At 40.1% G+C, this 18646-nt stretch overlaps 1 protein-coding gene across 3 annotated transcripts in view; it reads left to right on the top strand.

The window, feature by feature from the left end:
- Positions 1-18646, top strand: part of Sorcs1 (sortilin related VPS10 domain containing receptor 1) — a 503013-nt gene that overhangs the window by 376296 nt on the left and 108071 nt on the right. For all 3 annotated transcript variants that reach the window (XM_051146761.1, XM_051146762.1, XM_051146763.1), the window contains exons 9-10: positions 4647-4826; positions 14609-14755. In XM_051146761.1, the coding sequence (XP_051002718.1) occupies positions 4647-4826; positions 14609-14755 (327 nt within the window). The remainder of the gene's footprint in view (positions 1-4646; positions 4827-14608; positions 14756-18646) is intronic.

Genomic DNA, 18646 nt, shown 5'->3' with positions numbered 1-18646 from the left:
ATTTAATTTGAATGAGGTCTCATCTTTCTTTTGTATTTTCTTACATTTTTGCAACCTATTGAAGCAGCGCCAGCTACAGGCCCAGTGCTGTTTATGATGGTCAGTATCAGAGGTAGCACTGAGGACACGGCTGGCCTCTCATAGGAAAGCTAGGCTAACTGCTTGTGCTGGCATTTCCGGGCAAAATTTTTTGACTTACTGTAACAGTAAAAGTTGGTAGGTTTTTTGTTTGTTTGTTTGTTTGATTTTGTTTTGTTTTTGTTTGTTTTAATAAACTCCTGGGTGTTAGAGTCAAACACACACTGAAGTACACCAGGAGTTTCAGAGAAACAGGCTCATGTTACTAGTTGTGATTGTTCTCAGCTAATAGGAGGTGACTGATGATGATGTTGCGTGGGACGGCTTGTAATGTCACACACGTAGCGAACTGATCTTGGTCTTGGTTTGCCTTCTTTCTACCTCAATAAGATAAGAGTGAAAAACGTTAAAGTCAGGCAAAGCATTAAAGTCAGGCTGCTCATGTACATTAAGCAAAACCCAAATGTAAGAGGAAGGGTTAGACCTGTTAAAATTTTTCCTTGATGGTCTCCTAGGACATTTCCAGAGGGAGATACCAACTAGGAAAAGCAAGTCAAAACAAAACAAAAATACAAAGCACAGGGACCCTCCTGAGCTGATTACTGAAGTGAATTTTGATTCATTCACCAAAAACTGAAGAAGACAATGTGAAGGATTTGTAACTTTAAAAGCAAGATTTATACCCAGCGCAGCAGCAAGATGCCCCGGTTCAAGAGGCAGGCAAAGTGGAGCCTAAGTTGGGGACTGCAGATCTTAGCTGTTTGCCACATGCTCACTCCTGGGTCAGTGTATTCTGTGCAAAATAATCTCAGCAAAACCCAAAGTCTATTTGCCATACAGGTGAGGTTAGAAATCAAATTTCCTATCATTCACTCTAGTGTTTTTTTTTTTTTTTTTGTGTGTGTGTTTTATTACTTTTATTTTAAAAGATTTTATACACTGCCAAGTAAATGATGACTTCTATTGTTAAAATGTTAAAAATTTGATGTGCTACGAAAATGTGGAAGAAGAGGAAGATCTTACTGGCCTAAGGGGCCCTAGAAATGCTACTTTAAAATCAAAGAGTCTTTTGTTCATATACTGCTGGAGACTGGGAGACAGGTATTTTACATTGCTTGTTCATAGTCATTACAAAGATCACTGTTGGCATCTGTCCCCAGTGACCTCTAGACAATCTGGAAGGCAAAGTACCCTTTGATGCCGATTTGGCCATCTACCCCACGGCCTCCCCTGCCAACCCAGATGTTCATGTCCCATGACTTAGCTTCATGTGAGTTCTCAGAGTAAAATGCATTGATTAATTTTGCTTGCTACTACAAACATGCAAGCTAGTGTATCGAGTTAAATGGATTATTTGGTTCAGGTGGGTGTTTATTATGTAAAGCAAAGAGAAGCTTCATTATAATCCTATTATACCTTCAAAAAGAAGCCTCAGTATGGGTTGAGTGATTTGCCTCAAAGGTGCTGGGTTACACGGCCTCCTCTCTGAGCCAGGGCTGCACCTGCAATGGAACACAGCTTCATGCTGACCTAAGGAACAAAGGCACATCAGCCCTCTTCCGCTCCGATTTCTTTAATCAGCTATTGCCGTTGTATCAGATGTTGAAAGATCAGAGTGTTGCCCCAGGCTGTGTTTAAACAATTAATAATGGTAAAGAAAAAGCAAGGATGAGTGATGGTTACGCGTTGCCAACACAAGTGAGAGTACATGACCTGTTAGGCGGAGTGGCACTGAAACTACAGGCTTCCTTTCCCAGAGTTACCTGGAGCCTATTCTGAGTGACTCCAGTGAGATAGATGAGGCAATACGTACAAAAGTGCCTCAAGTGTTTTGGAGGACAGATACTCTATAAAAGCGAGGTAATATTATTATTATTATGGATCTTGTTGTCTCCATAGTGCAAGATGGATGGGTACCACGATGCAGGGGGTGCAAAGGATGCTTGATTCGTAACAGGAAACCAAATTTCAGACCTGGATCCATCACTAACTTTCTTAGAAACCTTGGATATCTGGATTTTATTACTTTTTCTTTTATTCATTTTTTAAAAAATAAAGAGCTTAGATTCAAAACAATATTTTCCCCAATTTGTCACTTAGAATAAAATATCCTTAGTGATGTATTGAAAAAACTTAGTCCTGTAGTTTAAGAAGAAAGTAAACTTCAATCAGTGTAATGTCTTTAGAGACTAAGAGGAATTCACTAATACTTCAATGACTCGTGGGTGTCTATGAGCAATAAAACCCTTTAGTTCAGCATTAATTCAATAGTTTGACACCATGCATGGTAGGATAAACCAATAATAACCACACCCTCTGGGAGGCAGAGGCAGGATAACTAGTGGTTTGAGTCCAAGCGCTGGAGAGATGACTCAGAGGGTAAGAGTTTGTTGTGCTCTTCCAGAGGACCTGAGTTGGCTTCCTAGCACCTGTATCAGGTACCTCATGACTATTTCTAACCCAGCTCCATGGTACCTGATGCCTTCTCTGGTCTCCAGGGGCACCCGCATGTATATGGTATATACTCACAGAGATGTACACCCTATACATTTACATAAATATAAAAGGACATGTTAAAAATTAGTTTGAGGCCAGCTTAAATGACGTAGTGATTTCAAAGCCAACATGGTTACATAGCTGGCTACATAGAATGACCCTATCTTATAAACAAACAAATAAGTAAAAAAAAAAACCAGGAGATGAATAAATCATACTACCAATAAGATTAAGAAGGTTCTAGAAAAGAAGCTTCCACTCCCATTACAAATATATTAAAATCAATAATGCTCGGGTCCTATAGCAAAGACATTGCAAGGTCTTCAAGTATATCTGCACATAAGAGTCTACACTGGTCTAGAATCATGGGAACCAGTGAAACCACAGGAACACATTTTCTTAATAAGGGGTTGTGGAAAGGTGAAATAAATACAAGTATATCAAATCTTTATGCCTGACATCATCTTTTAAATATTTCATGAAATTACATATAGATAAAGGGAGGTTTATTTGTGAACTCATGTAGTCACTGTCATTTTATCATGTTAACTAAGGAGTTTCCTGTCTGGTGGAGGAAATTAGCTATGGAAATTATCTTTAAGTTCACTGCTTCATCCATGTGGACAAACCTTCCATGGGTCTTAACTTATAATAGGATAGAAATCTCTATCTCTCTAAGCAACTCTGACCAAGCCGCTTAGCAGAGCTGTATTTTCAAGAATGCATTAGTTACTTTTCCTGATGCTTTGATATAATACCCTGACAAAAACAACTTAAAGGGGAAAGGCTTTATTTTGGTTCACAGTTCAAGGATACTCAGGGTTAGGAATAGTTGCAACAGGACATAAGGTCATGTTGCATCTGCTTTCAGGAAGGAGAAATAGATGGATATCTGTGTTCCGCCACGTGGCTCCACTTTTTATTCTGTCTGGAACAGAGCCCTTAGTGCTATTCCTATCCAGAGTGTATCTTCCTAACTCAATTGACCCAACCAAGAGAACCACTCACAGACATTACCAAAGTCTCATCTCCAAGGTAGTTCTTGACAAGATGACAATTAATGTTCGTAATGTAGCTATTATCTACAAGTATCAAATCTACACAATAGATTACAAAGGATGATTGTGTAGATGAGTGACTGTTGCCCCCCAGAATTATGTCCTCAGATCTATTATGAAAGTCCACCAGAAGCTCCTTCTTGCAGAAATTCACACCAAAGCTCAAGGATAGGAATTGGCTATGCGAGGGTCAGCTTACATTTGAGACAACTGGCCAGAAACCGAGGATTATAAAATTCTGAGGGAAGGAAACATTAATGAAAAGTGGTTGTTCAAAGATTTTAAAGATTTTGATTTCTATCCTGTTATAACTTAAGACCCAAGGAAGCTTTGTCCACATGGATGAAGAAGTGAACTTAAGGATAATTTCCATAATTAATTTCCTCCGCCAGACAGAAAACATTTGCAGGAACCTGCTCTTGAGCACATTAGTGCATGAATACTTAAATACTAAAGAAGCCAAATTGATCTTTTTTATTTGTTTTTTGAGACAGGGTCTCTCTGTGTAGGCTTGGCTTTTCTGGACTCGCTTTGTAGACCAGGCTGTCCTTGAACTCATAGCAATCCTCCTGCCTCTGCCTCCCGAGTGCTGGGATTAAAGGTATGCACCACCACGCCTGCCTGATCTTTTGTAAATAACAAAAGGGACAGACCAACTCCTTAAGAGAAACACTTAACCATGGGTGAAACCTCCACTAAGGGGAACATTACTACATTATTTAGGACTTGCTGGTTTTATCTGTACTGCCCTGTGAAGGACATGCTCCTGCTATCTAGAGTTCATGGATAGGGTCTCACTCTTTAACCCCCCAAGTGACAGAGCAAATACATGGTTAACACTTATCTGTCATCTTCAGATATGTGAAAGGAACTTTCTCTACCTCTCCCTATGCATTCTCTCAACGCTCTTCCTCATCCACTCTCTTTGGACGCACGCCAGGTTAATATAGACAAGCCTTCTTCCCTTTTCACTGCCTTGTGGTTTGTTTGTTTGTTTGTTTGTTTGTTTTTCAGGACATGCATGTCATTAGCACAGATGAGAACCAAGTGTTTGCAGCAGTTCAAGAATGGAACCAGAATGACACGTACAATCTCTACATCTCCGACACACGTGGTGTCTACTTCACGCTGGCCTTGGAGAATGTCCAGAGCAGCAGAGGCCCTGAAGGCAATGTCATGATCGACCTCTATGAGGTATGTCACCAAGCATATGTAGTTCTGGAGGATAGCAACACCCAGACTGACTGGTGACATTCTTGTTAACTTCCATGGTATTACTATGTGTACAGACTTTTCTACTATTAAAAGAAAATACTTATTATTATGTATACAGTGCTCTGCCTGTATTTACACCTGCAGGCCAGAAGAGGGCATCAGATCACATCATAGATGGCTATGAGCCACCATGTGGTTTCTGGGAATGGAACTCAAGATCCCTGGAAGAGCAGTTAGTGCTCTCAACCTCTGAGCCGTCACTGCAGCTGACTTTTCTACTCTTATAGAAACACAACGGTTCAGGTTTTCCTGATAGGATATGGTATATTACTTAATTTCTTTAGAAAACAGACTTAATATTTCACACACCTTCCTTCCAAGGCTCAGGAGTCATTGTTGAAGACAGAGCAGGAAGATTATAAGTACCAGTGGTAGTAAATGATCATAGTAAAACAGTGTTTCCTGGACACGACAGGGCAGGCTGTTGCATGCATGCATAAGACTTGCATAATATCAAACCAGAGAAAATCCTAGCATGGGTCAGGAAGGGGGCTTGAGAATTCCCCACCCCTCCACCCCCGGATAGGGAGCTACTAGAATCTGGTGGCTGCTGGGGCAATAAGGACAATTAGTGTTGTTCGTGGTTGAGTTTCCCTTTAAGGCATTGTAGATATAAAATAAGCTATCCTTATGGAACTAATTACAACTTTTAGTCAGTCTGGATGCACAATGGTGGATTGAGAATGAGTTAGAATCAGTTATTTTTAAAAAAATGTTCAGGTTAGAGAAACGCAGCCATAGAGCTAAATTTTACTTGAAATAATATCTGAAATGATTCAAACATGTGCAGTCATAGAGACACTGACACTGGGTCAAGTTGTTTGTAAAACAAGAAGCACCAGTGTTCTATTCAGTAATAAAGAAACCAACCCCACTTAGGGAACTCAAGCTCAAATGGGCATCCTTTTGATGTATTATTTTTTCCCTCTCCTTCAGGAATGTAGAACGATCTCTTCAATGCAGCTAAACCTCATTTTGTAAGCACAAAACCAAGCCCATAGGCTGCATACCCTGAATATAAATAGTAAAAGGAACTGTATGCCTAATTCAGATTTTGGCAGACCAATATAGGATATAGTCAGTGTATATAACTTAAGACAATATACTGCAGATCTTTTCATCTTTATGTAAGTTATTTTTTTATCCCACTTTTCATCTCATGCTTCAGATAGATGTAGTGCCCAGTAGCACAACCTCCAATTGAATATTTATTCTGTAAAGCATTTACATAGTTTAAAGATTTAGTGTCAAGGATATTCTAGATAAAGTTTGATTTATAACATGACATTTTAAAAATCCAGGCTGTCTGAGTGCGAGTGCAAGTTGTACAGCCAGCTACTCCTGTTGGAATGTACTCTAAAGGCAAGCGCACACCTTCTAAGCCAAACTAACCTTGTCTAGAATTCAGAGAAGAGTACAGTACCCAGTAGACTGCCCCAAGGATGAAGTCAGTTAGTGCTTGCTAACTGTACCATAATGCCTAAAATACCATGTGTTTAACAAAGTCGAGATTATGTAGTATCATCTTATAGTGTGCCTAGATACCATTTAATGTTCTATTCTGGTCCTCTTAAAACCTACCCAGCATTGTTAAATGCCCAACACATTGCCAACTCTGGAGATATCTGCTTCTTTCCATACTGCAATTAACAGTAACATATGACATCTTTTTAACACTGTGCACTTGTCTTACAAATAAATATAAATTTCGGCATTCCTTTTCTCATTTATAAATGTCCTATGAACATTTCAACTTGAAGCAAGTTTTGTTGAAATGTGCCACATTCTCTTGCCTCGAGCTGGCCTCACGGTAGAAGCATCTTTGAGGGGCTAGCCCATGTGTAGTGACGGTAGCTGTGTCACCTTCATGATCCAATTCGATCCTTTGCCTCACAACTTTTTAAAGCACAATTTCAGGGTTTTTTTCTCCTCCTGATTATTCTTTTGTACGAATCAACTCAAAATGGCCTCTCTAGATTAATTTTCTTTTCCTTTGGAAACAGAGATGATAAGCCCTGGTTCCTTGATGAGGGAACAGGTGAATAAAATGGACAGGAATGATTTTGCTATGAATTATTGGCAGCCATTTTTTCCCACAAGTGACTTTAGGAATTCAAATGTTGCATCAGGTATGGGATGAGGAGAGGCAGGGTGACTCCTGGACACAACTGCATTCTTTGTTAATCCTGCATTTGCCCTTCATGTCTCTTGCCGTTGTCTATCTGTACAGAAACGGTTGGCTCCTATCATCATCACTTTGAGCAGCCATGTGACTGCATTATGCAAAGGTGTTCTGCATCCTGGGGTGGGGAGAGAAGTGTCTTTGCTTTATTAGCTTGACAGCTCAGAGCAACTTGAGTTGAAATTGATGTGAGCAGAACGGCAATGGCATATTTGCCGATTACCTAGGTAGAATGAATATTGGCGGACACGAGGCCTGGCACAAATGCTCCCTTGAATCTGATTGTTCTGGCTAGCAGGAAGCTGAAATTCAACCAGTGTGAATTTCCCCGTAGGATGGCAATGAAGGATGAGTGCTTAGAGATAAGTGAAAAGCAAGAGAATCCATAAGTGAATTAATAAGTCACAGAGATGAGCATCATGCGGGGTGGGTGCCACAGAGACAGGATCCATGGAGTGCCATGTCTGCTCACACTTGGAGAATGCCATTCTTTTGTATGCTTCTGCATACCAGTTACTTGATATTCATGCATGTGCATTCTTGTGAATCCATTTTAGCAAATACAAACTGTGCAGTGTGTAAATGTATAGATGGGACTGCATGCCAAGTAAACATACACAAGTAGAGCTTTGTGATAACCACAGTGAAAAAAAGCTCAGTTTTTATTACAACCGACCATTTCTTTCACACACATTGCCATCTGGCTGCGAGTGCTATGCTCTCAACTCTGCAACCACATGTGCATATGAAATGAGGAACGTAAGTGATGAACAAAATATTAGAGACCAAGTGCTCTGTTTAGTTGCAGAAATACCAGAATTTTCTCATACTGTGAGTGATCTATTTGACATGTTCTCTATTCACGGAAGTAAAGAAAGGTGAGCCAGAATATTTGGTTAAAGAGAAAACTCCCAGAAATAGATTTGTTTGGACAAAATTTATTGATGATAGCTAATATTTTGGGGTGCTCATGCAAAGCCCTGTATAAAGAGTTTTCCATAATTCTTTCACTTGACCCATCCGTTAAATTTTGGGCGACTATGGTCACTTTCTCCTTGCAAGTAAATAAAGATGAGAGTTCACAGGCACTTTCACAAGGTTACAGAGGAAACTTAGGACTTAAAACTAAGGGCATGTGAATTTTCAATGTCAGTGTACCCCATCTCCCCTGAGAGGTTAGGCTCTTGTGCTTGATTGTGGATGTGCGGTGGTGTCAGGGATGAAGGGTAGGATGCATCTTCGAAAATCGTCTCAGTCTTCCCAGATGAGGGTGAAAACAGACAGGCAGAAGAAAGCAGAGAGGAAAACTCACTGGAAAAGTAATCAGTGCTTTGGAGTAATGTCTAGATTTCCAGAACCAAGCTCAAAGTTACATATAAATTCAGACAATAGTTACATATAGCTGCCAACTTTGCCTAGTAGAAGGAAGTGTATATGTGCGGATACACACACACATACACATGTGCACAAGCACACACACACACATGCGTAAGTTCTAAAATCCCATTATACCCAAAGAACGTGAATGCTTCAGTGAGCATGTGGGTTGAGTAACACAAGAATATCTGCATGATGGACCAGAGCAGAAGAGATGTGATGGGTGTGTCTGAGAACTGTAACTTGTAGTATATCTGCATGCGGGTAATCAAAGGGAATCTGACAGCATTGGACAACATCACCGCTCCTTTGGGAAAGGGAAATTAATTAATGATGACGAAGAGCACTTTGGCTTAATGGATAATGATGGCTCAGGGCAGCAGAGTGCCAAAGCCTGTGGTTGGCAGTGAAGCTACTTGACGCAAGGCGTGTCATGCACCATGAAAGGCATGCAGCAGGCAGGCTATGTTTCTGCACATGATATTCAACTCTTCTTCAAAAGAGAAAACTCAACCATTGTGATCGTGATGATGTACAATGATTTCGGAAGAAAATCTGCCTTTTAAAAGCTAGGGTTGGAGGCAGAGAACACAAAAGCTTTCCAGTCCAAATCAGGGTTATTACGGGATGTACAATAGGCTACTGTCTTTCCGGGAGAGTACTATTTAGTCAGGTAGTAGGAAAAAAATAACATGTAGCTGGGAGTGTAGCTCTGGATTAGAGTACTTAAACAGTATGCACACTGTGAGAGAAAAGAAAAAAAATGAGAAGGGACATTTACGTATATTTCCTTTCGGTCAAGTGAGTTCTCTGATTATAGTGGCATGCCTAACTTTTTCAGAACACACATCTCTTCTGTCTGGGATAGTCTGTTTTAAGGATGAAAATAGCCCAACCTCAAACACAAAGCAGTAATGACCACGAAAGTGTTCTCTTTCTTACCACAGTTCTTTCATCTACTTTCTTCAGATTTGACACTTAACATCTGTAATTTAGTCCGGGAAGGCAGGAGTCATGATTTGACAATTGGCATCAGAAGAAGAAATAAGCAAAATACTCCAGCACAAGAGCCTCCACATTTGACTGCCACTTGGAACGCATGAAAATTTGACACAGGAGAGAACTTGCTAGACAATAAACATGAAAAAGGACAGATGTCTGATGTCTTTCCTTTAAATCATCAAAGAATTGGCCAGCACCTAGAATATTTTAAATCTCAAAGACCACTTGACAGATGAAGGGATGAGTGCTTAAAAATATTCTAGTTATTAGACAGATCTTTAGTGGTGAAAGTGATCAAGCACGTGGACAGGAAGTCACTGAATGGCAACAGAGTGGAGGCACCCAAGAATGACCTAGAAACATGATGTGCCCATGGGATAGTTCTCTCAGAATGACCTAGAAGCATGATGTGCCCATGGGATAGTTCTCTCACAACATTCTAAAATGAGAGAAAAATTTGTGTAAGCAAAACAACCATGGGACTAAATACATAGGCCCTGGAGTTGGACAGACTGAGGGACAGTCCAGAGCTATGACTGAAGGAGATTGGGCAGGTGATTTACCACAGCTGAACCTTTATTTATTCACATGCAAAGTGACAACAGTTATAAATTTGCAGAATACATGAAGATGATCTGTGTACTGAGGTTTGTGAACAGCCTCTCAAACCTCGCATTTCATGAGCTCTCTATATATTGAAGTGAATTATTGTTCCTTTTTTTTTGTTTTGTTTTGTTATATTTAATGTTTTTGGAGACAAGGTCACAGTCTACAGACAGGGCGTGGCTCCATTCATGCTAGTTCTCTTTCCTGTGCTTTCCAGGCTTATTGTTCCTAGTGAAGAACTCTTACTTCCTACCCAGTTAAAAACAAACCCAGGATCCCTATACAAAGTGACTGTACAACTAATAATTTTAAGGAAGTTGGAATGAATGGCCATCGGTTTATATTAGCTTTACAGGTCAGGATAGCAGAGGCCACTTTCACTTCTAATACAGAGTTTAAAGGCTGCTAGAGAAGCTTTTAGTCCAGTTATCACCTTGTAGATGAGTCCACAGTGTTGAGACCAAGATATAGGATATATATATATCTGTGTGTGTGTGTGTGTGTGTGTGTGTGTGTGTGTGTGTGTGTGTGTATGATACAAAGTGAAAAACACAGAAGTACTGGGGACAGTGAACAAGAGTAAAGATATTCTAACTTTGAGGAGCAAGCAGGGAGAGGTGCATTAGGGATTGATTGTCTGTGACATTACAGGGTGGCCAGCTTGACCAGAGAGAGCAAGGTGGACGAAGGAATAACAGCCCCTGAGGGCCATAAACACGCTGACCAGTTTGTCATTTGAACTGTAGCACTTCACATTGAGAGTCTAATCAAAACGGTATCTTGGCTTGTGATGCTAAATGGCCATAAATAACTTTGAGTTACTTTGGAGACTTGTGGAATAAAATCCCCTCCATATGAGAAACAATGAGAGAAAAGTAGCTTACAGCACGGACAACATCCTCAGAGACTGTTATGCTGAATTCAATAGGTATGAAGTTTGGCAGGCCTTTTTCTGAGAAAAGACACAATCCCAGTAGCAAGATGTACCACAGGATATTTATTGGGGATTCTGTGTCTCTATGAAGCTGTAATTTCCACTTGAATGTCCTCTCTGTGTCTCCTGCCATCTCCCACTCCCCTCTCACCTAAGTATGCACGCTACATGAGTACAGAGAAAGGTACTGTGGCATTGTAAACAAACTCTCTGGTCCCCATTGTCTACCAATAAGAATGGGTAGATAGTCCAAGTAAGATATTAGACCTTACTTAAAAATTGATGGAATCAGGGGGCCTCATTTACAGTATTACATTGAGAAACACAGAAAAAAAAGCACTCATCAAGCTTACAGTGAGCAGTGAAAGGCAGAGTTTACCATCTCCTCAGGTCGAGCTAAAGAGTCAAAACAATCAAAAAGAAAAAAAAAAAAAGCAATTCAAACAGATAAAAGTGCCTTGGTTACAAGAGAAACATAAGCCGGCTCTCTCTAGCTTTTACCCTGTCGACACACATTCCCTCTTCTTGGCCAAGTTTTTATTCCTCAAGATAAACCTGAAGGCCTCACTTTCAGAGATGAATAACCCAGCCCAGCTCTCTGCTCAAGTGGCATTTGATAATGCCAAGCAGTTGGGAGCCAATAAAGTCAGCACCTCTACAAATCAAATGAACCACCTCCGAAACACATAGCCCCTTTCTCTGTGACTCCTGTCCAAGAGGGAGAGAGGGCAGGGAGCAAAGCAGAGAATGAAAGAGCTGGAATAGATAACATTCTTTATGCATTTTGTACTTATTTTTATAACCCTCCAGAGCACTAAATAACTAAGTTGGTTTTTTTTGGTTTTTCAAGACAGGGTTTCTCTGTGTAGCCTTGGCCATCCTGGACTCACTTTGTAGATCAGGCTGGCTTCGAACTCCCAGCAATACGCCTGCCTCTGCCTCCCAAGTGCTGGGATTAAAGGCCTGCGCCACCACGCCCGGCTCTTTTTTTTTTTTTTTTTTTTTTTTTTCTGGATAGCGTCTCGTTGAGGGGGAAGACCAGCAGGCCTTTGTGAAGATTCTGATATATGCAGTCTCATTCCTGAAGAACTAGCAGTGGAGTCCTATTTAACTATGTAACAGCTTCTTGAACATATGCAAGCTAACATGGGGTTTCCTGGGGGGCAGCCCTTCTGGAGCTGTTATTGTGAACAACTAAACATCGTCGGTAATTAACGCAGAGTTGGTGGGAAGTAGGGTGCTCCTGAAGTTTATGCCTTCCGCATTTCTTGAGTGCACCAGAAACTGTTCTGGCTGCCGAAGATTCCCCAGAATGTGGCTTGTTTTCCTAAGTAGTGCAAAGTATTCCTCTCAACAACTCGTTCACACCATTTATTTGTCAAACAATCATGTTATTCAGAAGTGTACAGATTTGGCACATCTCTAAATTACCCCAGATGCCAAATCCACAGGTACAGACTAATGAGGTCTGCCTGTGTCAAAAACAAACCCCAAGTACTTGTCTACTGTGGGTTGTGACCTGGCCTTAGAACTGGAAAGTTCTGAGCTATGTTTGTTGAAAGAATTTTGGAAGTCAAACGGATTTAAATATGAAACTCCGTTCTCTGTGACCGTAAAGAGTTAGTTGTCACCAGTTAAGTTTCCTCACACATACAGGTCTGCAGTGAACCTTGGGAGGTCTGTATGCAAAGGAGTGAGCGGAGTGCTCTGTGTTAACAAGGCAAAATGGCAATATTTGTTCATTTCTTCTGCTTAACATTAATCCCACCACAGTATAAAGACTCTGAGCTAAGTGAAATGGCTCCAAATAGGTTTGTTAATCACATTTTAAAAAATTCAGTTGTTTGTACTCCAGCTAGCTACAAGTGTAATCTAAGTCTCCATTTTCTCATCATCAGGCCGTGGTTACTGACAACTCTACCCCACGGTGCTATTGGGCATTGAGTGACTAAGTGGGGGTATATATGGGATGTTTTCACTCAATACATTTTGTACCTTTCCCTCACTGACCTCCAATTTTCCTGGCTTATGAACATTTTACACAGACTGAAATGTGTTTGTTAAACTCTGAAGTTCCTGCAGAGATAAGCTATAAGTGATGATCTCTGACTGCACAATTTTGACAGCTTGCTAATTGTTAGCCTTAGCATGCAGAAGGAGGAATCATTTCTTCAGTTAGTTGTTAGTAACACATTTACGTATTTGCTATTTCTATTTTGTGCACATGGTGTCTGTCTACCACATGTGTGCCTGATACCCACAGAGTCCGGGGGAGGGCAGCAGAGCTCCTGGAACTGGAGTTGCAAATGGCTGTGAGCTGCCATGTGGGTACTAGGAACCAAACCAAGGACTTCTAGAAGAAAAACTAGAACTCTCAATCACTAAAGCCTCCAACCCTGATAGCAACAGATTTTGAAAAGAGCAACAACAGCATGAGACTTGAGGAGTGGTTTTTTGATGATAAGAAAACAATTACTTTTTTTAATAATTTATTTATTTGTTTTCTCTAATGCCCAGTAAGTTGGGTGAATTAAAGTAGAGAACACATATTTTCTAAGTACAACAATAATAGTTATATCAGAGTCTTTCCACTGACCTACTTCAATTGCTTGGGGCTGATAATGCCTCAAAAATTTAGACAGTCATTATAAACATGCACTCAGAAATGACAGCATTCTGGGTCACAAACCTACTATCCCTTTGTGTCATTGATATTATTAATAGCATGACCTTGGATATTCCTGAGATGTTTGTCATATGTGAAATAAAATTAGCGATCATTTCCCACAATATTAAATAAAAGATAATAGATTTAATATCCTGCATGGAATCTAGCATACAGTAAATTGCCCCTGTTTACTTATTGCTTGTCAAGTAACAAACTTGAAGTTCTGGAGCTTCTCTGTGGAGACTGACGGGCACAGGCAGCCTTCCATAAGATGATAAGCCTCCGAAAGTTCACAGTTGACGTAAAGGAACACAGCTTCAGTTTTACATTTCATGAACTTGACAAATATCCAGTGACATACCTCCATCATGAGGTGGTCATGGCACGATGATTTCACTGCCTTTAAAATTCCCTTTGCTTCACCTGCCTACTCTTTCCTATGAGTTAGAACCTGGCAACTGCTGATATTTTTGTGACTCAATAGCTTTGAATTTCTAAGATGTCATGTATTTGCTGTCCTTCACTTCATGTGTTTGGATTCCTCACCCTCACCTCCATTAGTTTATGGCCAGATGGTGCATTTTAATGCCAAATAATATTCCACTTTTTGTACATGCCACTATTTATTTTACTTCCCTCCTCTTAGTGTACATCTTGTCAATTTCTGACTTTTGGTCATGGAAGAAAGCTATTATAAACAATATTAGCAACAGCAAAAAAAAAAAAAAAGATAAACCTATCAAATTTGTGTTATTGTCACATACAGCAGGAGGTGCAAGGCTATCGGTTTCTGTGAAGCCAACTTGGAAGGTAGATTTACTACCCTGCCTTTTCTCTAAGATCAGAACTTGATAGTCTGTTATTATTTTAATGTAAACAAATGTGTTCTTTTCCAAATTGATGTATTTTTCAGCCATGTCAATTTTTCCCAGGTAGCAGGGATAAAGGGAATGTTCTTGGCTAACAAGAAGATTGACAACCAAGTGAAGACATTCATCACTTACAACAAAGGCAGAGACTGGCGTTTGCTGCAGGCTCCAGATGCAGATCTAAGGGGGGACCCTGTGCACTGTTTGCTGGTGAGTCTAGCATGCTGGAGCAGGGTGCTTCACAGAGTGACGGGATGGAATTGTTGTCCAACTGGATGTTGAAAATAGCTTGGGGGTTTCTGTTCAGTTGATAAGACGAGCAGAATCCGTCCTATCATTTGCGATGGGCAAAGAGATGGGAACATATCCTTTTTTAAAAAAAAAATATATTTTATTGATTTATTCATATTACGTCTAAATTGTTATCCCATCTCTTGTATCTTCCCAGGAGCATATTCTTGATCCTCGCACCCTTTTATGTTTTTTGAATTTAGTCTGAATTGTTTCTTTTTGTTTTATGTTTTGGGTGGTGGTGGTGGGGATGGGTTTTTTCTGATTTAAAAAAAAATTTTTTTTTTGGTGCTAAATTGTACTCTCTACCACTGAGCTGTATCTCTAGCCCTCCATCTCAGCATTGGATGGCTATGTCCAACTTGAGGGAAATATGGTGATTTTCATCTCTGGCGAGGCTGTATCCTAAGCTTTCTTGCAATTCAGGATACACCACAGAATAAAAGATACATACAACTGAATCACAGAACTAAAGATACACACATTTATCTGGAGAATTGGTGAGATGACTGTGGATTGCCTGAGTGAGTTACCTTGAAAGAAAAGTTTTCAATCCCTGCTTTAAATTGTGGCTCTGTACAGTGATATTTCTTTATCAGAAATGTCAGCAAGAAAGCATTTATGTATTCAGTGAAAGGATGGTATCCAAGAAAATGATGAAAGATGAAGAGTGCTAACAAGGAGTTTTCAGCTTACTTGCCTGAGCTTAGACTTATGAACAAAACATTTCTTAGTTGAATCTTATCGGCTTTGATGATCATGACATAGTCCACACACCATACCTAGTGAATACAGAAACAGAGGAGGAAGAGGTTAATTGTGAAACAACGTATGTCATTAATAATACTATGTTCTGTAAACTAGTTCAGAAGCTATCTTTAAAATAATAAAGGAGCCATCAGTGTAGGAAACTTCACTTTGGATTCATAGTGGAAAGGCCATGAGATGTGCATGTGTGCATGTAGGAGCATCTGTCTGTACCTATCTTATCTGTATGTGCATCTATTATTAATGCCACTCTTCACGACTCTGGCTTTGATGTTTTCTTTGCTCTGCTTCATTCTGTTGCACAATGCTGGAGCAGTCGCTTCTCAGGCTCATCTTACATAGCAGTAGATGGGTCACCATCCTTCTCAAAAGGATGCCAGCAGCTATTGCTTGACCTTATTATTGTAGAGGATATTTAATTTGTCACTGTGTATCAGGGAAATAGTCTTAATCTGAAGTCTTACCCAGGCTCCATCCTTATTACTGACAACTTACAGGGAGAAAAATATCCAGTTGTTATAGAAAATACACAGAGACAGACTAAGTAAATGTAAGAGGTATTATTGAATACCTATATTAGTCAAGATATAGTCATTGCCATTAACACCGGTCAGTTTTCTACCCAACTACTTCAGGTTCTGGAACCATGATGTTCAAAGATACTACCACCAGAATAACTTCTTAGCTTACTGTATAACTTGAAGAACAATGCTTATGAGAAAGATTATTAACCATTTCGCCTAAACACTTATGCTCTTCTTGATAGCATCATGATGGGACTATTGAATGTGGTTCTTCTTAGCAAAACACTGATCAGGACACTCTCTTTCTCTTAACCCCAAGCCAGAATCACAAAGCTGTATTATTATACTTCCAAAATATAGATGCAGTATTGACCTCTTTCCCTATCATGACTGAGACTATGCTAATCCAAGCTATAATTACTTTTTACTTGGTCTTCACCGAGAGGTTCCTAGTAGCCATGTCCTTCCCACTGGAAATCCACAACTCTCACAGTAACCATTTTTTTTTAAAAAATAGATTTTATTTCTGTAAGGGTACATTAGCGAATTTTGACAAATATGTATAATGTATATAATTTTCATCACTCTCAAAATTTCACCTGTTCTTCTGCAATTGAAAGCACACGTCTGACCCTAGATGAATACTATATCTTTTATTTATTATATACTAGATTTCTCATTTCTCCATTTTTATCAAATGGTGTCATATGAAAGTTTAAATATGCATCATTTACTTATGCTTTTCTAATGGCTTTCTAGTTCAAGTGCAACAAATCATTCACTTCATCATACCTTTGATGGTCCCCCGTGACTTGGCCTGTGTTCCCTCCTCCTACTTAAGACTCTTTTCTCTGCATTCCTCCTTACCCACAGGAATTATGGAGACGAGAGAGTGCCCTTCTTTCCTCATTATAAATTTCCTGTGTTCATGTGTGTCTTGCAGTGGGGCTTCCTATTATTTATTTTAACACCTCCCATTTGCACAACAGGCTTTTTCTTGCACTCAGATCCTTGTTTCTTAGGTGGCTGTCATGAGTATCCAGTGATATCTAAGCTGTTATCCTACCCTTTCTCTTTATAATTCTTACTATCTAAACTCAGCACATTTGTATTCTGACTTTCTTTCCTGTCTTCCTATGTTAAACGTGAGCTCCAAGAATACAAAGACTATGGCCATCTTTATAATGATTCCAAAGCTGCACATCGAGAGTTAGACAAAACTTGCCTCATGGGGGATTCAACATGTGTGTAACGTTTGTGTGTTTGGAATGGTGGATATAGTCACTCTACTGAAAGGTGTTTGACTTTCTGATTGGATCTTAGCAGAAGCTGTATGTTCCTCCAGTTATGCTGAAGACTTTGTTGTCGTAACCTCCTTCTGAACTCATGGGCTGAAGTTGACTTCATTGTTAACAGATTGAGAGTGTCACTGGGATTAAGGAGACTTGAGTTATTGAGTTACTGAGATGCAGATGGACACAACACAGGAATCTTTGGCTCATCCTCTTTTACTTATTCCGTTACTCAAAGCTTTACGACCCAGGAAGCAGGATAAGAAGGGGAAACTGACAAAGGGAGCAGGAAAGAGGCCAAAATCATTTTACAAAATCTTACCAAAAGCATAAAATAGGAAAGAAAAATTTTTGAGCCATGGAGACCCCACCTTCTAAGGCTTGGGAGGCAGTGGCAGACAGGAGATAAAAAGTGATTTTTAGATTGTGAGTACTTGGAAAGCGGCTGTGTCACTGAAAGCAGATACCAGTGATTCGAAATGAGATTTTCCAGCGAGGCCTGTTAGAAATGTGGAGCAAGTCCCGAATTATAGCCCCAAATGGAATGTCTCAGGTAAAATGTATTCTATAGAATAAGACATCCAGAGTAATTCAGGGCTGTACTTTTAGGACTCTCAGACTGATTGCCTGAAGGCTCAGCTGGGATTTCTTTCTTCTGAAGACCGCATTGTACAATTAGATAGGGTATTACAGGTCGTGGTCCATCTTCCTTCAAAGCCTCAGAACTGGGCTCCCGAGAGGCAGTGCATGAGCACACCTGAGCCTGTGACAAATGCGTGGGCCTCTAAGGAAAAGCGCTGAGTTCTCTGCCTTTCCTGCCTGTATATAGTCTTTGATGAACTCCAATTCTCAAGATGCCTTGTGTCTCAGTGTGATAAGGTTAGAGACTACGAACCTAGTATGTCAGAGATGCTAGGAAGATTCATGGTATGTCATGGCTAGTGAGTTGATGTGAATAAAGACACCAAGGACAGTTTCTGACTGGATGCTGCTCACCTCATCTTTTGTAAGGCAGCTGCCAGGGCCCTGTTGGTATCAGTGTGCATCCTCATATTTTCTTTGTATGGAAGGAAGGGGCAGATATTAGTAAGCACACTTGGAAAATACCATGCGGTGTTAATTGTGTTGGAGGTGATGCTGGAGCCAGCACTGCAGCAACTGTATCTGTGATCATAAGGTAGGCGTTCCACACTCTTTTGCCAAAGAGCAAAATAAAGACAGGAAGG

The sequence above is a fragment of the Acomys russatus genome, chromosome 5 (genome assembly GCF_903995435.1).
Source record: "Acomys russatus chromosome 5, mAcoRus1.1, whole genome shotgun sequence".
NCBI classification, from domain to species: domain Eukaryota; kingdom Metazoa; phylum Chordata; class Mammalia; order Rodentia; family Muridae; genus Acomys; species Acomys russatus.
Note: the sequence above shows the minus strand (reverse complement) of the source record. Positions and strands in the feature narration are given on the sequence as shown.